This window comes from Lutjanus erythropterus, chromosome 4 (genome assembly GCF_056507025.1).
Source record: "Lutjanus erythropterus isolate fLutEry1 chromosome 4, fLutEry1.hap2, whole genome shotgun sequence".
NCBI lineage: Eukaryota > Metazoa > Chordata > Actinopteri > Lutjaniformes > Lutjanidae > Lutjanus > Lutjanus erythropterus.
This window is the reverse complement of record NC_139320.1, coordinates 33,857,655-33,879,986: the sequence shown is the minus strand read 5'-3', so window position 1 is coordinate 33,879,986 and position 22,332 is coordinate 33,857,655. Positions and strand designations below refer to the sequence as shown.

General features: G+C 38.7%; 2 protein-coding genes and 1 non-coding gene across 4 annotated transcripts; all 3 read right to left on the bottom strand.

The window, feature by feature from the left end:
- Window positions 1-267: 267 nt before the first annotated feature.
- On the bottom strand, window positions 268-5,388 carry mrpl28 (mitochondrial ribosomal protein L28). 2 transcript variants are annotated; one of them, XM_084717732.1, is made up of 6 exons: window positions 5,238-5,388; window positions 3,733-4,027; window positions 2,066-2,218; window positions 1,847-1,981; window positions 1,630-1,716; window positions 268-739 (listed from the first exon to the last, which is right to left on the bottom strand). In XM_084717732.1, exons 2-6 carry the CDS (start codon window positions 4,015-4,017, stop codon window positions 644-646), a joined length of 756 nt encoding a protein of 251 aa, XP_084573858.1. In that variant the 5' UTR covers window positions 4,018-4,027; window positions 5,238-5,388; the 3' UTR covers window positions 268-643. The 2 variants fall into 2 exon arrangements, with proteins under 2 accessions (XP_084573858.1, XP_084573859.1); XM_084717733.1 differs by having other exon boundaries at window positions 3,733-4,023; window positions 5,238-5,373.
- Window positions 5,389-6,353: 965 nt separating this feature from the next.
- Window positions 6,354-6,440, bottom strand: trnastop-uca (transfer RNA opal suppressor (anticodon UCA)). The gene has a single exon. It is a non-coding gene; the product is annotated as a tRNA-Sec (tRNA).
- Window positions 6,441-7,367: 927 nt separating this feature from the next.
- On the bottom strand, window positions 7,368-14,420 carry LOC146328737 (proton-coupled zinc antiporter SLC30A1). Its single transcript, XM_084716488.1, has 6 exons — window positions 14,292-14,420; window positions 12,421-13,032; window positions 10,722-11,006; window positions 9,461-9,738; window positions 9,041-9,228; window positions 7,368-7,974 (listed from the first exon to the last, which is right to left on the bottom strand). The coding sequence occupies exons 2-6, from the start codon at window positions 13,022-13,024 to the stop codon at window positions 7,662-7,664; spliced, it is 1,668 nt and encodes a 555-aa protein (XP_084572614.1). The 5' UTR covers window positions 13,025-13,032; window positions 14,292-14,420; the 3' UTR covers window positions 7,368-7,661.
- Between the last annotated feature and the right edge of the window lie 7,912 nt (window positions 14,421-22,332).

Below are 22,332 nucleotides of genomic sequence, written 5' to 3'. Positions count from 1 at the left end.
AGCAGTTTCCAAACTTTGTGCTAAGCTAAGCTAACTAGCTGCTAGCTCTGGCTTCATAATTACCACACAGGCATGAGAGTGGTGTCAGTCTCAGCTGATTCACAGGAAGAGAGCAAATAAGTGCATTTCCCCAAAATGTCAAACTTTTCCTTTAACTTGTTTTTGTTTACAAGACAGGAGTCATCTCACCTAAAATCATGCAGTGAGTCTGATTTATAGAATAACTGAACTTATTTAATAATTATTGGACAACAGATAAGCAGAAACAAGTTTTTACAAAAAAGGTAATTATTTATTCTTTAGATATCCTGTATAAGGTCCTTATATGACAGCTGGATGGGGAGTATTTACACTGATGGAAGCTTCTCCCTCAATTCCCAAATTGTCTTATGTATGGATCTTAAACACAAGAGGAAATAAATAAGCATTACTCCAACACGACCTCGTCAGTTGTTTCACTTCCACCTTTGTGTTAATCCCAAGTTGAAACTGCAGGAAGTTCTCCCGAGTGCACAGTTGTTACTGAGCATGTTTCAGAAACTTGGTGACTCCCACCACCATCTGGAGAAGCTCGACAGTTCAACCTACTTAACTGTTAAGTCTGACAAAACTCCCTCTGGTCCCGCTGAGACCCTTCAGGTGGTCACTCCTTCTCTATGAGGACAGGCTCTGAGAGTTTCTGGATGCGCAGCTCCTCCACCAGCTTGTCCACGCATTCCTTGAACAGAGGCTCGGGCTCCTGAGAGACAAGGACAAACAAGAGTCAGGACAGACAGATCACAGACTAAACATGGTGTTAACATCACTCAGGAGTCTGTGATTCGGTTGAGGAGGAGCAGAGGAGAATCTACAGTATTTCTCTGATTTGAATGCATATATTCTCACTGAAAACACTGAATGTTTGCACTCTGGATTCCTATTGACACGTTTCTTAGAGGGATGGTTCGGATTATTTGAGGCACTTATTTATAGTCACTGTATTACCTACAGTAGACCGCAATTAGTGTAACAAAGTCAGTTAGACAGCAGTAATATGTACAGCAGAGACAAATATACATCTTGTGTAAAACTAGATATAATATATATAGTGTTATAGTAACACAAAATATGTATAAACAGTTAAAACATATTTGATGGCACATTTAGAGTGATTTCACCTCATAGAACACAGGATTTGCTGCTCTACTGCTGCCTCGATCGGTTAGTCTGTGTTATTGTGTGACTTCTGTTTAAAAGGTTGGTTTGGATTCACAGAAGTCACACAATAACACAATTATTAACACGATCGAGGCAGTGGTAGAACTCAGCAACTCCTGCATTCTGCAAGGTCTAATTACTGATTTTATAAAAGGAGTCTGGTTGAGGGAGAGAGCGATATTTGGCTCATATAAGAGAAGTTTCATATCACAAAAGGCTGCCTGACTGGATGCTAAAGTGGTCAAAATATTCTAACTAGAGAGGAAACTTAAACTGATTTATATGGACAAGTACCTCATACAACCCCACTTCAAATAATCTAAACTGTCCCTTTAAATATCTTGCAGCCTGTGATACAGGAGCATTAGATTTATCACTTTAACTCTGGCTGGTAAAGCGGACTTGTTGTGTTGTGTTCGAGGACTTTGTTACCTTGTGCTCCAGCTGTCTCTGTTTCTCCACAGCCTCCTCCAGACTCAGGCCCACCCACTCTGCTTCCTCCTCTGGGATCTCAAACTGCTGCTCGGACAGAAAGAAGCAGAAAAAGAAGTTTGTCTTTCCGTCACAGCTCATTCTCTTTTACTGTCGCTGATAAACACCAGGGTTAGTTTGGCCAGAGGTCACTCCATTTCTAACATGCCCCACCTACCTTGTATTTGTTGTAGACCACCTCTCTCTTGACAGGGTTGTCGGGGTAAAGCTCTGTGTTTCGGCGTGCCAGGCGAAGCAACATGGCCCTCTTCAGGTCCATCCCCAGCTTGGAGTTCAGGTTTTCCTTTGATGTCTGGCAGGAGTTGGATGATCACAGTCATATAAACAGCCCTGAAGAAAATATAATGTTTGTCAAAGAGAGGTGGTGTTCTCTTACCTTAAGAATATAAAAGTCAAATCCGTAGGCAGCATCAATGAGGTCCAGTGTGCGAGCTGTGACTGGGATGGTGAACTTGTGGTCGAGGATCTCGCTGTACAACTCTCTCTTGAACACCTGCGGTTTCCACGTCTTCCTCAGACGAGTCGACAGCTACAGAAAGAGACAGGTCAGAAATCAATAAAAACATGAGGGAGAAAAAATTAAGTAAGATGTCTAGAACTAATTCTAAAAGAAGTACTTTTTCAGACTATTTTAAGACAGAATATGTTGGAAAAATCTCTAAGACAATGTGAAGTTCAGGGAAAAAGATTAATAACTAATATTTTGTAATACTGAATCACAGGTGCGCACAACTTTTTAAGAGTAAAATTAAACCACTTTTCAAGCAGTTTCATGGTGCTTAAACCAAGAATCTCTAAAGACTTTTCAAGACTTCATCATCACACCTAAATTGTGATGTCAGGCAGATTGTAAAAACAGAAAAACAGCCCTTTTTTTGTGGTGAGAGTCGCCAGGAGACAACACAAAAATATGACAATGTGATTGCTTTAATTTAAATATTGAAAGATTTTTGGTTTACATGAGTGATTGTGTAGATGAAACACCACATTATGTGAAAAAGCCAGCATTACGTAAGTTCAAGTTTTCCAAACTTTCAATATTTTGAACTAATCCTGTGTATCTACATGTCAATGTAGATACATATTTGTCAAAATATATTAAATATGCAATTAACTTTGTCAGACACACTTTTAATCTATATATTTACATTCAGTAGAGCACATAGCCTTTAATGTAATAAAAAAGTGTGACAAAGTGAAAACTAAATCTACCTTGTAGTGTGTTTTTATGGACACATTTTTAACAGATAATTATATTTTATAATAATATTTTGAGAAAGTTTTTATTTAAAGATAGAGTTTACACTCAAAACATGTTTTAAATAGTAACATACCATGAAAGTACCTGGAAAATATAATATTGGCTGCAAACATAATCCATGATCCTTTCACATGAATTCCCACTAAGACCAAAGTAGATCTTTATGATCGCTCTGCTTTATTGAAGAGTCTACCACAGGGATATAATGATATCAAAAACCTGCTGTATGATAACACCACGATAAAAAGTCCATAGAACAATATTAAATACAACATTAGCAACAAAAGAAAAATGATGACTTGAAAAAATGTCCTTTATTAAATAATAAATTTGGTGTGTACGGAATGTCTTGTGCATATAAAATTTGTTTTTCCTTTTAACGTAAAGTGCTTCTACTTTCCTTCTTTAACAAAATAAAATACAAGTAACCAGCTATGAACATGTGCAAAAATTTGGCATGAACTGTCTTAAGCATTGAATGTTTGACTTATGTTTGTAAAATGGCGAAACAAAAACAATGCAGCAGTCAGTAGTCGACCTCTCAAAAAATAAAATAAAATACATAAAATACAATAATTAACCATCAAAGATATCATCACAGCCTGGCATAGTATACACATTGTTTTATTGTGATATTTGATATATTATTCCATCTCTAGTTTATTGTGAAGAGAGGGAAGCTGGCAACAAGCAGAGGGAGACATGTGACTAAGGATGAAGCTGGATATAAATCTACAGCACACCAGAACTAAAGAAAGAAAATGATCTTTATGGAAACTCACCTTGTCATTATTGGCATATCTGAAGCCTGATATCCAGCCCTCTCCGCCCCACAGGCCGTCCTGCGACTGTGGAGGGTAGTAGATGGGGATTGGGACATCCTGCACCCGTTCCTTGTGCCCTGTCTTTGGGTTGGCTCGGTACTGGACTCCCAGAGGCCTCCAGTGGACAGGGGTGGGTTCCTTCTGTTCGAGGGACTTGAGGTAGTGTTGAGGGAGACGAGCGTAGATGCCTTGTTTCAGCTTCAGGGCATCCCAGATTTTGGGCGGGTATTTGTGAAGAGGCATGACGGACTGTCTTTCAAGACAGACAGAATACAGAATAAGAAGACAGAACAAGGAAATGTCACAATAAAACAAAACAAACAAAGAAACCCAACAACATTAACAACAAAACTCAGCTTTGAACCAATTTAAAACATCTTTGTACTTGTTTAAACATTACTGCAAGTGAGAGAGCTCTTGCACTTTTCTTCTACATGCAGAAAAAGTGTAAATACCGAGAAATTTTAAGTTGGTCCAGAGCTGAAACATTTCTGTACACTATAGATTTGTACCAAAATGATAAACTGATGTAATTGACAGAAGATAATTTATAGTAATACACCGTCTTGCTCATTTACCAAGCAAGATTTATGGTCACAGCTGTACAAATGTTTACAGTTTTCCAATTTTCTCAGTTTCATTCACTATCCACTGAAAAGTTTATCTCCTGATCAGATCAAGTAGCATAGTCTGGGTCTCTAAGTAAAAGTTATATTCATTACTGATTAACTGCTTATTTTATCTTCTTTACATAAGAAAAGTTTGAAGAAATAAATGCCTGGTAACCTACTTGAATAGTCTAATCATATTTAATCATCAAAATATTGCTAATAAATTAAAGCCAGAGTAAGTTGCTATTTTATTATACACCCCACAAATAAACAACGTCCTGCCAATTTTGTCCATAATATTAATTCAGTGTTTCTACACTGGAATACCACCCAGCCACTGGTTTGCTGTTTGTCAGTAAAACCATTAAAATCTATTAATAATAAATAAATATTCTCTTAAACAGTAACTGAAAGTTAAGTGGTGGGGTTGTTTTAAAGCTAATTTACTCTTGCCGTTTTTTATGCAGACACTTAAGTATCAGACACTTACTTATCTGCATAGAATTGTATCTGCCTGTATTTTATACAGTTACTTATGTTACCTTTTTTCTCATTTTTAAGCCTATATTTTGTCTTTTAATGTAAAGCAGTTTACGTTTAATAAAATGTGTTATATATTATAAATACAATTGCCATTGCCACTGGTAGTTGTTTGGAACAGACTGTCTCCTTTTTAATGAATAATTATTTACAGAAACTTACAAACACAAGTGAGTAACTTTCATAATATTACCCTCGTTAGCGGGTGGCTAATTGGCACAAGCTAACAACACAGTTATTCATTGGTTTATTTTACGAAACGGGGCCTCTCCCAGTCTATCACACCGCTACGAATAAGTTTAAAGATCTTACCGGGTAATAAGAAAACAGTGACCACCTAATACGGCGTCTGTTTTTAATCCACGTTATCTCAAACTCAAGCAGGCAAGGACATCATGCATCCTCCACCAGAGACAGGCCAGTTTCCGCATTGATCGACCCGCCTACACCGACGAGGAACATGATTGGATGGTGGACGAGCTCTCGTAGATTATTGGCTATCATGGGCTGTCAATCAGTATTTTTTCCGGGCAAAGCGGATGTAGACTCACAGTGAATCCTCACACTGATCATAGAACATGCATTTTACAGTGAAATAAATTACTATTATATATTTATCACACCTAAATTTATACATTTACTCGTCTTTTTTTTATGTGAATAGAATTTTAAAGTTGTGGATGGTCAACATGTTGCTGATTTTTAACTTAACTTTATATACATATGGGAAGTTTAACCTGCAATAATGTATAATCATATATGTATATGTATTAATAATATAGTTAACCATCAGATAGAGAGCAGAGTGAAAAGTATTAGTAAGTACTAAACTATTCATGAAGTTGTCTGAATTTCATTAGCAGATCCTCCTGTATCTGTACTGATTTATATGCACAATTTCAGATGTATTTTGTTCATAAGGAAATCGTTATGTTATTGGGACAGGGTGGAAAGAAATATTTGGTCTATTTTACTTTTTTAGAATTTGGCCTATCAATAGAATGTATCTGTTGATAAATTCAGCGTACAAATAAAAAAAAACAGTGGGACACTCTCGCGAGATATGTTTTTCTATTTCCCAAGTTGCACAAAAAATATGTTTTATGATGTGGCAACGGTCTGCTTATGATATGGATAAGTTTAAGAACACAAAACGTTTTTTTAGGGTTAGAGAAAGACTGTGGTTCGTGTTAAAATTATCACTCTCGCGAGATCTTCCGCGGATCTGAGGTTCCCTTCTTCACGACCTAGTCAAAAGTGAAAATAAAAGACGACCGTTTTAGGTTTGTGTTTTAACTGTGGTACGTTTAACTCCTACGAAGCCACAAACAACGTGTTATATCGCCTTTCGAGATACCGTGGCAACGTTTAACACCAAGTCAAACGATTACAGTAACAATTAACTAATCACGATTTGTGCCAATGTTTCGCCCGAAAGGTGGAATTGAACCACTCTGCCGCTAAGCAGCTACAGGTTTGAAGCCTGCACCCCGGACCACCGAGGCTCATCCGGGCATTTTTAAAAACGACCGTCAGATGTTTATATAGTTCGTACTGGCGCGTGCTATCTGAGTCATGGTGTCAACATAACCACCGTCGTTATTTCGTATTTATCAGCGAGTGCTCGTTCACGAAACGTACAATCCCGTGCTGGACGCTCTGAAGCGTATTTGTGTCAAATAAACACAATAAAGGAAAGCACATTCTTGTCTGTGCTGAATTATGTTAAGCAGACGGATTGTGATTGGCTGCCTGAAAATAAAGAAGGTGGAGCGACATTGTGTCATCACAGGTAAGAGAGATTTTCAGGATTACAATGAAACACAAATAGCAATCTAGGAAAGGCACAGGTATAACTGATGATATAATTAATATCTGTATCCTCACAGTTTTGCTGATATAAGTGCAACAGCTGTATATTATTGTTGCTAGCACTGCTATCTGCTGCCAATGATCCAGTAAATTATTTACCACATTCAAACTTCCTTATTTTCTCATTTTACTTTTTTACTACCTTATTTTATTTTGTCTCAATACACCTTATAGTCACTATGTATATGTGGGAGATATAGGGGAGGAGGAAGTATTCAGAGTGCTAGCATTCATTCATCACTGATCACATATACACAAATTGTTCTTCCTGTGATGAATATCCAGAAACAGTATTACACCTGTTCTGGTATTGTTCTCACACCAAGACATTCAGGCAAGACATTTGCAGATTTGTCATTGATCATATTTTCAAAAATTTTGTAATATTATGGGAAAATGTGGTGTTTGGGTTTGTTAAATATATTTAATTTTGTGGAAGATGCGCATGATACAGTAGCAAATTAATTATGTATGTGAATATGTTCTTCTATTTCATTTTGCTGCTTTGACACTTGCATGGGATCAATACATTTTATATGATCTAAAATGAAAAGAGAGACACTAAGTATTATTACTTGTTTTATTTTAATACATACGTGAGTGAGAATACATACGTTTGTAGGTACAAATGAAGCTGCACGAGAAAAAAATGTTTCAGTTTTCACTGAATTTCACTTGATATTGCATAAAGACCTTTGGTACAGCACCATGTTAACATCATAAAACAGAACATTTACATAAAATGTGCAGGCAGAGTTTGGAGACAGATGACATTCATCATCTTAACCTTTAGATCAGTACATGGGTGTCAGATCATTCATTTCTTTTTTTTTTTCAGTGCAGTTCTTTGGTTAAACCTAGCAGTCAGAGGAAGGTGTTCTCGATGACCAGTGTCTGAGGCTCTTCCTTTGTTTCTCCAGATGGTGGTGCCAGTGGCCTCCTGCTCTCCTCCTCTGATGGAGAGCAGCACAGATTCCCAGAGCAGGCCTTTCCACAGGCCAGGCTGCAGGTCATCAGAGGAGGCAGGGAGGGGTCCTCTCTGTGGATGACAGCGGAGGCGTCACCTTCACTGCCTGGAGGAGACGCAGAGAACGAAGCAAACTCCGGCTGAATGGTGTAGCAGCTCACTCCTACGCTTTGCAGCACCTTAGTGACCCCCGACAACAAATCAGCACACCTGAACATTTGAGAAATGATTCATCATGTCATTTTTAATCTGGACAAAAACATACTTTTGATAAACTAACAGTAATCACACCTAGAATCTAAAAGATGATCATCTGTCTAAACTTCAACCACAACGGATGGATGGATGAAAACTGACATTATATAAGCCAAATAGCCTCCTCTCCATACCAACCAAACTTCATTAGTAAAATCAGTAGTTTTACGTTGCAGCACACAGGCGTTTCTCGTCTCCCACTGCCTCGATCTGTCGATCTTTGTGTTATCGTGTGACTTTGGTGAAATTATCCTTTTGAAACACAGAAATCACACAACAACACAAAGAAACCAACAGATAGAACAGAAGAGAATTTTGCATGTGGACTTTGGTAGGTATATTTGGCTTTATATAAAAGTGGTTTTCTGACAGAAAAGGCTGTCTGACAGCAAGATAAAGCAGTGAAAAAAAATCTAAATACAGTGTTCATTTAAACTTTTTTTAGATGTTTTTTTCAGGTGACTACACATTTCTCTGTTGACCAGCAGTACATAGCTTAGCTTTCACGCTGACACTCCTCTCTACTTCTCCTAACCAGCTGACTCTACTGTAGGTAATACACTGGCTGTCGACAAGTACCGCATACACCCTCACTTCAAATAATCCAAACTATCCCTTAAAATTGATATTAATTTTTTTAAGGTTAGAGTTTTTTTTGTTTTGCTGCTGACTCTATCCACAACAGAACATCGCTTACCTTCCTAGACCATCACTCCTGCTGCAGTAGTGCAGACTGCCAACTACTGTAGGTAGTACACTGACTATGGATAAGAACCTTGTACAACCCCACTTCAAAAAATCCAAACTATCCCTTTAAGCCTTTCTGTTGCTGTTTTTGCCTACAGTTTAAATCTGACACATTAATTTAGGACCGCAAACAAGCCAATATTATAGGTGTCCTGTTATACTGTCTTAGTTACCAAAAGTAAATCAAAGACTTCCCATCAACCGCCAATCAAATTTAAGAGTTTTCAGTGGCCATGGCATAAAAAGTTAGAACCACCACACTTTTCCACTTCACCTGTGTGCTGGAAAGCCAGCGTGACAGTGTACATGGACAGAAGCCACCATTAACGATTCGTTTAACTGCCAGACGTGGAGGTCGTGCACAGCCTGCACTCCGGGGACGCTCGCAATCCTCCGTCCAAGATCGGAGGCGCAGATGTGAGGAGGTGTGGCCTGTAGCAGCAGCAGTCCATACCTGTGCACCTGGAACGAGTTATTAGTGACACAACAGCAGGTACAGCCAGTAAAGGTTTTGTTAAGACGACTGAGTATTAGGGTCACATTAGGGATTTTTTTTTAGCTCTAATAATCTTTTATAGGACATAGCTGCAGCAAAAACAACATAAACATTTTTCTTTCTTTTAACTTATGCATTCTTGGCCACTTGAAATTAGTGGGTCTTGTTTAGTCTTGACATAAACACACAGAGTCTGACCTGTGGCATAGCTGTGGCAATCAGGGTAATCACAGCCAGCAGGGAGAGGCCAGGATCCAGATAGACCAGGAAGCTACAGGCTCCAGAGCTGTGCAGGTTCTGTGGGCCGACCACCAGCATCACCAGGCTGTTGATCAGAGCCAGGAGGGAGCTACAAAGGCCCTGAATGACAAGGACAAACAGCGGGGCACGGACTGGCCACTGGCTGGTTGATACGGGCCTCTCAATGCGATGTGATGACTTGCAGACTGAAGAGGTATTAGGTGCATTTTGACTGCCTGAAGGGAGAGAGTACAGTAAAACATGATTGTTTGAAGATCTTTTTCCCACACGTGATCAGATCTACAGTATATCCACTTCTTGGCCCATATTACATAAACCTTCTGCCTGAAATATGTTAGTTAACTTCAGTAAGTTAAGATTGTTTTTTCATAACGTGTTTGTGTTCCTGTACGTGTAGCCTTAATTTCTGAGGATGTACGAAATCATCTCTTCAAATGGGTGCAGGATACAAAAAGGAAGCGAGTATATCCTAGCTAAACTTTATGAATCCTGTCTTGTATTAATTAAGTCTAGGAAATCCTAAATACTCAGTCCAACATCGCTTATCAACTTATATATCTGTTTTGATCTGTTTTTTAGAAAGTCATACAGATTAAACAGGTTAGCCAACACCACTATTAACTAAGATTACGTTAGATACTGTGAGCTAACACTACGTTATACTACCATTAGTGAACACTACTGTCTGGTACTGTTAATGACTATTAGTGAACACTGTGAAAGCTAATGTTAGCAAACACTACAATAAGCTAAAATTAGCGAGCCCTACCATGAGCAACTGTTAATAAACGCTACCGTTTGCTAGTAAATGTTTGTAAGATAGCTTCTACTACAGGTGGGAAAGTTCAAGTTAGGGCAGCTTAACGGTTGTCCAGTTTATACTTTAACTGTTGATCTGTAGGGTCTTTTTTCTTTCTTTCTTTCTTTCTTTCTTTTTTTCTTCACTAAATCAGGCTCTAACTCAAATTACCGTGGTTACCAAACACTAAGGATGTTCAAAAAAAGTTTCTGTAATACGGCCCGTGGACAACAAAGAAAACAGAAGAAGAGCATTTTCCTTAATAACCTTTGACTATCATATGAATTTAAAACACGAACCTCTCTGGTTGACTTTGGATTCATTGTATGTTGATATATTGGAAGTGGCTCTTTTCTTAAGGAACACTTAGATGGGAAAGGTGACAGTCCGCTCTCTTACCAAGATGTGCCACGCAGGCGTTGTCTTTGGAAATGTCTGTGATGTCTTTTGAATGGCTCAGATCTGTAGCACCACTCCCTGGTTCACAGTCCTTGCCGTCCTGTGGAGCTGCTGAAGGCAGATGGACCTCTGGGGTTTGAGAGTCAGGGATGCTGGAGGTTCCTGGGTTACAGAGGACAAGTGCCCCGTTGTGGAGCGAGTCGTCCACAGCGGATTGGACTTGGGTAAAGTCGTACAGGACTCTCCCCGACTCAGCCTGGCTTTTGGCCTCCTCTTCAACCAAGACTGTGGGAGTCGAACAGAGGAATGAAAAACAAACATGGACACTGTTTGATATTTCTTACAGCTGAATATACACTTGGCAGCTACTTCAAAGTGAAATCTGTCAGGGCAATAGCATCACCTGGACAGGCACACTTATTCTTCTGTATTATTAGGTAATACCAGTGTAAGTATATACTTTAACAACTTACAAGTAGTTAATTTTGATAGCATCTTAGTTCTGCTATTGAATGTTAATGTTGGAAACAGGATGTTTGTTGGGACCCAGAGAGGAGCTCTGCAATCGTATTTAAAATCTTAAGTTAAGCAGCAAAATGCTAGCTAACTAGCTAGGTAATTATTGTAGAAGATTAGCAGGCTAGTTAGCTACCGTTTTGCTAACATTAGCTAATATGATGTTTGTACAGGTCCCCCAGCAACATCTTTTAACCATCTTCAAAATTTGGTTTTCTTTTCAACATAGATTAGCCTAGCACATAGCGCATCTAAGTACGTGAAACAGGAAAGGAGAAAGGTTGCGCTGGGTACCAATTTTGCTCAACTGTTGTTGGAGCGCAAAGCAAAAATGAGCGGGGCTTAGACAGGGACAGAGCCAGGCTAGCTGTTTCCCCTCTTTTCCAGTCTTTACGCTAACCTAAGCTATCTAGGTACTGGCTATAGCTTCATATTGACTCTATCACAGTAACAATCTTCTCATCTAATTTTATTCAAAAAGAATGTTTCTCAAACCATCAAAGTATCTTTATATCCCTGATTAAAGTAGTTTGTGATTGTTGTTTAGTTTGAAAGTGTGAATGTGCAGGTTTCATGTGTTTCATGTTAAATATGTATCTGAAACTCCTACCACACCTTTTCAATGGTGCAATTGCATCTGAGCATTTTTGTAACTTTATTAAGTTACAAAAACCTATCCTCATGCTGCTATCCCCACTTTCACCACCTAGTAGACTACTCACCTTGTCTTTGAGGCCATTCAGTACAACCATAAGCACTTCTGCTGCTACTTTTTTTCCAAGATCTTTCTGCAGAAGAAATGGCCTAAATTGTTCCATTTTCCCATGCAGACATCGCAGAGATATTTTTTTTTGGTTCCTTCCTATGCATATGTTAGGTATAAAAGCCCTATACTGGCCCATTTCAGACAGCAGCTCTCTCTTGGCTCGGTTTCCAGATCTTTTAACCATCATCAGATCTTTTCAGAGCAGGAGCGTCTGATGGTCTCTATGAGGAACTGTGGAGCTAAAAAGATAAAGCAAGTGTCCTGAAGAGTATAAACTCCAGCTGTAACCTGTTGTTCTCATTAATTTCTTAGAACTCACCAGAGAAGCATTTGTAAGTGTATTTATTGACCACTTATGAAACTATTTATTTGTACATCAGCTCTCATAATAAACAGGTAATCTCTCTGTAATGTTACCTTTGTGGTTCACTTCAAGGTGAGATTCAGTCTCCCGGCCTGGCTGATGATCCCAGTTTAGCCAGACCACAAGCATTTTATGAAGCAGGCTGACAGCGCTAACCAGCACAAGCAGCAGGGGGCGCTGCACTGGATGTGGCTCCAGGGAAAAGCCGATGATTTCCATAACATAAGAGAGGCAGAGAGAGGCCAGGAGGAGAGCAGAAATGAAAGCCCCTACAGTCTGAATCCTGCAGCTGGTGTACGAGAGGCCGCAATCCAGAGCTGGCGGAGAGATCTGAGACTGAGCTAGGAGGGTTGACCCATCAGTGGTGGTCAAGGGAGTGCCAGGTATAGGTCTGATGGGTGACCCTGCAGGCAGGTTGGCAGGGGGTGCTGCTGAGGAGGAGGAAGCATGTGGAGGAGACGCAGTGGCGTCCAAAGAGGGGAGAGGAGGTTTTATTGTGCTTCCAGTTTGAGGAGTGAGAGCCATGCGCATGAGGATGAAGAGCGTGTGGAAACCATCCACCAGGATGATGAGTGAGTTGCACAGTTGACTGATTGTGACCTCACACACCAGCAGCAGCATGGTCACTCCCAGCATGCACCAGTGTAGCACCCTCATACCTGCAACTGGAATAAATCATACACTCAAACACAAATGCTATCACTTATATATGTATATATATATATATATATATATATATATATATATATATATATATATATATATATATATATATAATATTCAGTATTAATCATCCCCCCAAAACTGAGGCCAAAACATGTTGATCGCCCCCTGGTGGCTACAGGTCATAAATCCAACCCAATCTATGTTAGCAAAGAGGACATGGGCCGAACTAAAAACTCAAACCACACATCAAGTAATTTTTTTTTCTAGATATTATTGTATTATTGTTTAATGATATACATTTTTGTCAGCAATTAAATTTAGATGTTTGTTGGATGGTTGTTTAATAAAATGAACTCACACACTTGACATCTGAGCAACACTGGATGTTGCAGCTGTTACACTTAAGGTCAGGATGTTCATCAGCTCACGCGGTTCACACAAACCACTGTGCTGTCTGAGCTGAGCAGTTTCCAGCCTTTTTGATGTAAATTCTTTCTATTATTGATCACAGTGACGACCCCTGACAAAGTGACAGATTTTATGGATTGTTCATGAGTGTTCCTCATATTTTCAGGAATTTTTATACAATTCTTGTATTAAATATGTTTTTAATTGTAACAATTATACATACTGAATAGAATTTTGATATATACCCACACATACACCCATGAAAATGGAGAAGGTCTTACAACCCCACATTAAGCTTTGGTGACCCCTAGTGGGGGTCGGGACCCCCAGGTTAATCACTGTCTTAACTGATTAGATACTTAGTTATGATGTATTCATGCTGCTGTTAGCTTAATCTATTAAATTTTTTTTTTACATTGATCATGAGCTTAGAGAGTAAAATATTTATATATATATATAAATGTAGTCAAGTAAAAAGTATAAAGAGTATTTCCCTCTGAAATGTAGTTGACAAGAGTTATAAAGTGGCACAAAATTCCAAAACTTGAGTACCTCAAAATTGTATTTATGCAAAGTTCTTTAATAATGCAAATACTTTTCTACTTTTAGTCAAGTAAAGTTTTGAATGCATCCAGTGTTCTTGCAAAAGAGTAGTTCTACATGGAGGTATTGCTACAATACAAATAAGTAAAAGATCTGACTTCTTCTTTCACCACTCATGACTAATCCAGCATGTACATATAACACAACATCTATCTGCACAAACAGAACTTGGAAATCAAAATTTAAGACAAATGCAACAAATATAGACAAGCTATGCTATTTTTTTTTCAGTCTAAAGTTGAATTACCCCAGAAAAGTGGACGACCCTCAGCCAGCAGTCAAAGGCAGGTTGGTTCCTTGGATGTGATCTGTGCGCTGAAATCAGAAAAATGTCATTCATGGTGCTCAGCACCATCTCTCCCTCTCTCTGTCCCACCACACTCCTCCTCTGCTCTAATCGCAGTCATGTGAGCTGGGCAGGGGGTGGGTGGGGGGTATCGTCCTCTCCTCAGTTATCCCTGTTTGCATTCCCTCCTCAGCCAGTCGGTGGGAGAAAATGCCTTCAGCGGACACATCACACAGCCCACCCACCCTTCACACACTCCCCGAGCACATGGAGTGAAGCTAATTTGTGCTAATTAAATCCCCATTGTGTTGTCAGGATTACAGATACCAGATCTGGTGTTACGTAACCAGATCAACCAGAAAACTTTGCCCTTTTAACTGGAAACATCAGGCAGTTTAATGTAGAATACATAGAATAATCAGAATGATGTTATAGTTCTGCTACAAATACCACAGACTCACAGTACATCCACATCTTAGTGATATTTAAATTATCATCAGGTTGGCTGCAGTCTGGGCTGCCATTGATTTGATTTTGTAAAGAAGTTTCTATTTCTTGGTAGAGCTGTAAAAAAGCCTCTGATGTTCCCCTCAACTGTGTTTTACCCCTGAATAATTAGAACATCAGAATATACCATTAAAGAAAAGAGGGAGCACTGTGATGTGAACAAAGCAGGTGCTACTATATAGTTTCAAACTGAAACATTTCCAAAGGTCAAAATGCAGCAGTGCTGAAGCTGCTCTGAATTCCTTTAGCTGACTGTCAATACAAAGTCATGCTGTGACGACAAACATTGTTCAAACAGTTCGCCGCAAAATCAAAAATGCGTATTTTCCCACTCGCCTGTAGTGCTACTTATCCATCTAGATTTGTTGGTCTGAGTAGCAGAGTTTTGAAGATGTCGGCCGTAGAGATGCCTCCTTCTTTTGACTCACTGTAAATTCAGAAAATGCCTTTTGTTCCACAAATTATTTAACTTTTAATGGATCGTTATTATAAAAATGCATGAAGAAAATGGTCACTGTATGGACCTTCTAGCAATGCATAAAGAAATCTTAAGTAGCTATGGGTAAACACAGGATTGAAGGGTTTTCCCTTTTAACATCCTAAAGAAATCCTGGTGATTTTATGCAACTCATTTTTTCCTCTTATCCTAAGATGAAAATTTAAGGGACTCCTTAGCCTAAGTAGTTTTATGCAACCAGGCACATGAAAATTTATCAGGAAATCAAAATTTGGGGATCTGATGCACAAGACATTCAGAATATTTCCTTTTGATAGAATAATGCTGTCTTAAAAAAACAAAAAATGTAATGTAAACATCATATAGGCTTATTCAGGTTCAACTTATAGCTTCAAGAACTGGAGGAAGCTGATGAGGAACATAAATGTGGAAGAAAGAATAGGATGAACTGTCCAACAACTTACAGTGAGTCTGCATGACAGTTTTTCTGATCAGCAGCCATTGTCACAAATAATAATTTCAGGACATTGATACGTCTTGAATTGTATACATTTAATAACGTTAACCTCCGTATTGGTCATACTAGACCAAGTATGGGTGTAACAAAAAAACCCTCAGGGCCTCGCTACTGAAGTCAACAAGAGTCCGTTTTATTGCTCATGAATTCAACTCTTTGTAAGAGGAGGAATGTGTTTTTCTTTCTTTTAATAGCTACATGGTCCCGCTTTAAAGTTGCTTAAAGGTCAAAGTAAAGGAATAATTTGTGGAAAAGCACTTACTCATTTTTTTGCCAAGAGTTAGTTAGTAGTTAGATGGAATGATTGATACCACTTTCAAGTGTGTACAGCAAATATGAAGTTACGACCAGGAAACAGCTAGCATAATCACTGGGAACACAGGGGGAAAAAAGCTAGACTGGCTCTGTCAACAGATAACAAAATCTAAATACCAGCACATTTAAAACTCACTGAATAAACTAAATATTAGGCTAATGGTAGTTGGTCATCTGTAGAGTTTTAATTTTTGTATTTATTAGCTCTTTCAAGCTCTGTCGAAGTGGTGTAACCTCTCTGTCCCCCTCTCAGACCTCATGACCCCGCAGATGATGCTACAGTCCCATCAGCCCCAGCTCTTGTGTGCCAGGGGTGGAGGGGTTTGTTGCAGTCCACTGGTCTGCGAATCAACATGCCAGATAGGGGCTGACACCACAGATAAATCCCTACTGTTCTACCAGCATGCCAGCACATTCCTGAGGCACGGCTAAACCCAAGGAGGGTCCCAGTGAGGAAGCATTTGACCACTTGCCACTGTCCCCTAACGGAGAGAAAGGACCTGGGAGCTCGACCAAACTTTAAGCAGCTACAAAGCTGGTTTTTAGTTCTCGCACTGCGCTTATGAGAATTTCTTTAAAGCTGCTTCCATAAATGTTTTGGCCAATCTGAAGCAGTGGAGCAATCTAAAACCACAGCTCTGACATTTCATCGCCTCATCATCTTATATCAAACCTGTTAGTCAGTGCTTGTGTATTCACACATCTAACTCACATGGAGCAACACAAACTTTAGTTATGCTTTGGCAAAGAAAAGTAAATTCAGTATATACTCTTAATTTTTTAGAATTTTCTTTGGTGTGGATTATTTGGGCCATGTGAAAGTTTAAAGCCATAATTCTTAATTCATAATTCTGAGAAAATGATCCTCAGTGAGATTTAACACAGAGTTCTGAATTTAATGTCAAAATACAGAAAAGTCCCCTGCTCTCTGTCTGTATTTTCTTATTTTTTGCTCATGGTTTTGTTGTGCTAGGGAGCATTTGACGTCCTGGTGTGTTCAGGAAAAACTCAGGAAAATCCTACTGACTCTAATATCAGACTTAAAAGTTTAAAGCCACTACATGGAACTTTCATATTTTGTTATTTTGGAGGCCTTTGCGGACAAAATCTGTAGTGTTTCCACCGTTTCTTTTTAATTTGCTAACGTAGTACTCGCTGTAGCTTTGCCTGGGTGTGTGTGGAATTGGACTCACTGGCTCTTAAAATGTTCCCTGAGTCTCTCTTTACATGGGTGACAACGCAGTCGTGAAGGGTCCAGTCACAGGTCATCTAACCTGCACAGGCACACTAGTAGTTGGTCACTCTGCACAACCACAGTCCACAGCTGCACAAGGAGAGCAGTACATCCCCCAGATCCTTTCTCATGAGGTCCCAAGGTTATGGCTTATCGGGCAGACAGACTGTCTCCACGCTCTCTAGTAGAACAAAATACATGAACAAGGCCGACAGGTACAGTGATTTAGAGCAAAGAGGAGCTTCTTGTTTTTCACTTATGCCCAATAGAATTTGTGCACACATAGATAGATGCATCAGGCCCATACAAGGTAGTGTGGCAAATTCCCAGGAATGTCAGGGGACAGTTAAATACCTTCACTTGAAAAGTAGCCTTCAGAATTGGGTTGGCAGTCGCAATATTCTCTGTGTAAATTGTATAAATAGTGTTGTCCCAATAATTTCATTCGCCCAGCACTGCGCAGATGAAAAATAAATTCCCTCTGGACCTTTGAAACGTCCAGAGGAGAACACAGTGCAGCCTATAAGGAGTTAATGTTTACATAACAACCTGATCCTGGTCCAGTTTGAGTCCCCGCTGGCTCAGAACAGGCATCAATCAGTAACAAATAAAGTCCTGCTTCTTCTAACCGTAGACTGAGGAAATTAAAGTGGCTCGCCGTCTGACTGTCTGTCTATGAATCTAACCAAGCAGCTTCACAGAAAGAAAACTTCAAGTTGATGGACTCTTCAGCTGTCCACCCTGAGGCGCACCATCACATGTTTCATGTGTGGACTGAGACGGAGCCTCAGGGTGAGGACATGAAGAAGTCATGAAAAAACAGAAGACAGGAGAACAGCAGAACACTGGAAAACATGTTATTTCAACCAGAAGATCATAAGACAGAGGCTATCAACGCTTCCATTAGAAAGAATAACTTGCATATTAAAGGCTAAACAGGACAACTTTGAGAATATATGGAGGCCATTCATAGATTTAACAATGATCAAGATTAATTTCAACTAAAAATCTGAAAAAAAAAATCATTTTCATTTATTAGGTATTGTGTCGTATTTACATTATTTTCCTCGTATCTTTTATGCTGATTTCGTCTTGTTATGTCGTTAACATCATTTTTATTGAGTTATGTCTGTTGTATGTGATATGCACCAGTGGATACACCAAGGAATTTATCTGTTTTGTGTTACTGTCCTGTCAATTTAGGCTGAAATCAGTATTGATGTTGGGAATAATATAATCAATTTGATTCAGTTCAACCCTTTAAATGCCTTAAAACTATAAAGTAACAAGCTGCTTTTGAAAATGTAGAAAGTAGAAAGTATAGAAGTGTGTGTTAAAATGTGGAGAGAGTAAAAGTAAAGTTAGTAAAGTAAAAAGTTGTCTGAAAAATAAATACTGAAGTACAGATACCTGAAAAAACTCTGACCCTGTGTTATATGTTAGAGACATTTGGCTCATTGGGGTTGACAGTAAGTGTTGACGGCAACATAAAATCACCTTTCAGTAGCTTCTGATTGTTTCACAGTCTCCCCTCCCTGTACCGCTGGGAGTGGATTAGTCTGGAATTCCTTCAGAGGAGAATTTACTGTACTGTACTGTACTGTACTGTACTCGACCCCCCACCACCACTTCACACCCTCACTGCAAGAGACATGAACCCAGAAACCCATGTCTCCTGGAGACAGGGTCTCACCAGCTGTGGGGCGCGGTGGTGAGAAGTTTTCTTTGCTTTATTTTATGTGCAGGTATGAAACACACTTCTACCTTTTCTTAACCTGCTGGTTTACTTTTTGGAGAGAGATTTTTTTTTGCCACATGGTTCAACAGCAGTGTCGGTGGATCAACCACTCCAGACTGAACTATTTCAACAACTATTGGCAGGACTGCCGTGAAATTACGCACAGAGCTTGTGATTCTCTAGCAGGTTAACATTAGTGAATATCATCAGACCCTCCGGGAAGTTGTGATGTTTTCACTGCAGCTTTTCTGCAAATTTGACAAATGATCGTAGCTTCCTGTGAGTTCCACCAATCATAGCCGTCCCGTCATACAAAGAACACGAGGTTAGTAATTATTATGGATATTTATCAGCGCTCTGTGCAGTTTTATATTTCACAATTTGTGCTGTTTTGCTGAGTTTGAGCTCCATAAGTTTTTGCTTTTTTGTAGAATACCCTGCATGTGCACTTCATCATTTACAAATAAATGTCAGTTCGTTAGAATTTTTGCAATCCTGAGCCATTTTGGTACAGTTACCTCCTCCAAACAGAGTGCAGTATTATGGAAACTGTTTTTTTTGCCTTTTGCTTGCTCTTGCAATTTTATTGTGTAAAATGCCTAAAAACATTGCAACATGCATTTGATTTTTTGAAGTAGAAATGAGACATTTTAGGCTCCAACAATCCCCCCAAAACCCCACAAGATCCTGGAGAGACTGATTAGTGAAATATCTCAACAACTATTGAATGGATTTCCATGAAATCTGGTTCAGACATTCGTGTCCCTCGAGGGATGAATTGTAACAACTTTGGTGATTCCCTGATGTTTCTTCTTACACCATGATCGGGGCAAAGTGTCAATTTCTCCACAACTTCAATGGACCGATGTTGGAAACAATATTGCATGACTTGTTCACTTTCACTGGATCTTCCCCTGAAGAATTAAAGATGAGATAAAAATGGGCAAAAGTTATAGAATAACTTTTAACATTAGAACTACCAGGGCAGCCAGTTTGACTGTTCTTAAATTTCCCAGTGTCATAAGTTTGTTAAAAAAAAAACCCATGTAAACCCATGTGAACTTAATTGAATTTGACATGGCAAAGATGACATTTTATTCTAGTAGTTCATGACGTGTGAATGAGAACCAACAATCAGCCATCTTCAAGCCACTAAATCCAAAGTGTCATTAACGTGACGACCTCGTAGTTAAGACTTAATAAACAACCATCTTTCTACAGAACTGCCTACTGCACATTTAAATGAAAATTAAACCGAGCTAATCTAGTCACTCCAAAGCACATTTTAATGAATAAATCTGAAGGACTATTGTGGAGGATTTAGTGGCATCTAGCGGTGTGACATACAACAAGACATGAATGGACAACTAACAATGAAACAGAGGCTCAGGACTTGGAAAATGTCTTTTTTTTCTTTCCACTGTGTCTTTAATGATTGCTGTGTCAGACAGTATTCATGTCAACTTCAAAGTTGTCATTTCAAATGATATATCTGACTTAACACTCACGCCTCATATCAGCACAAGACTAGTGATGTAAATAGAACCAGATTTAATAGATATGGTGCTAAAATGTCACTGTGCAGCATTTTAATCCTCATAAAACCAACTGTGTAATCATACAACCATACTGATGACACAGAAGCTCCCTATGGCTTTATTTTATTTTTATAACCTTTAAATGCATTGAAGCATTCAAAATTATCTAAGTTTGTCACAAGAAACCAAAGCAAATATTTCAGGAATGTAAAAAATAAAATTTCCAGCTTTTCTACTGACAGGTTGGGAACTGGTGGCAGATTTTTGTGTCAGTGCCAAACATACAAACTACCTTCATAATGTCTCACTGTAACAAAACACTGATTGTCACGTTGCACCCAAACTGCCAGATGCTAATTTGCATATGTTGGGAAACTTGTATAATTTGCATAACTAGCAATAATTAATGAAATCACCTATATGTCATAATATTTCAGTAACTGCTTTGCTGTATTGGACAATACTGGTGTGGCTTGGGAGGTTATTGAAGATCCTGAATTAATTTCTGACATTTTCAAAATTCAAAATGGACATTTAAACCGGATGCAGCTATATTCCAACTCCTGTGGACCGATTCTGATGACGCTCCTGTCGATTTAGAGGCTTTAGAACGCACTGAATCAATTTGTTTGCAACGATAATGTATTGAAATAACTTCAACTTGGTTATAAGTTATAGAATGTTTATGAACACAGTTATCTCATTGACATTAAAATTTCTTTGAAATTCAAAATGGATGTTTTAACCAAAAATAGCCTTATTTTAACTCCTGGTGGGCCGATTTTGATTAAGTTCAATTTAGAAGTTCTAAAGGATGCTGAGAATCGATTGATAACTTATTTAAATAACTGCATATGCATAAATGATGATGATGCATAATGCACATTTTCATGCACAGCCCATTACACTGTGAGGTGACTCATAACTGGGTATCAGAGGGAACAAAGGACAGAACCATACTGAACTAGAATAACATGTCTATGGCTAAATAATATCCTTACATAAAGAGAGGAGGAAATATAATACAAGTAAAATACGTCTAACAGCTGGAACATGAGTTGTTGAACGGGTTTTAAGCAGAAGAACCTTTGGGTTCAGTGCGATCTAAAGTTTTTATATTGACTGGAACTTCATCAAGGTGAGTTGGAATATGGCTACTCAAAGATTAAACATCCATTTTGACTTATGAAAATATCAGAAATGAATTCAGCATCCTCAATAACCCCCAAGCCCACCCCAGTATTTTCTCAACTACTGTTCATATAAGTGATTATCCTAATTATGCAAATTGCCCAACACATGCAAATTAGCATCTGGCAGTTTCGTAACGCCGGGGACTCAATCTTTACATTTCTGACATAAAACTTTGGGCTGCTCAACATTTCCGAATTCATGATTCTGGCAAGTAGATTAACAGTGAATCACAGCGTACGTATTAGTTCTGATAAAGTGAAATAAAAATATGCTTTTACAGGGACTTTACTTTTTAATATTGTATTATATTAATAACTGTTTTACTGAAGGGATATTTTGATTCTCTGCAAAACTGGTCTGTGATCAAATAAAACATTTTCATAGAGGGTTCAAAGATCACACATTTGAGGAAAAAAAAAAAAAGAAAAAGTCACCGGCAGTCACCTGCAGGATCCAGACAGTCCAAAACTTAGTAATTTCATTAAAACATTCAGTCACATCA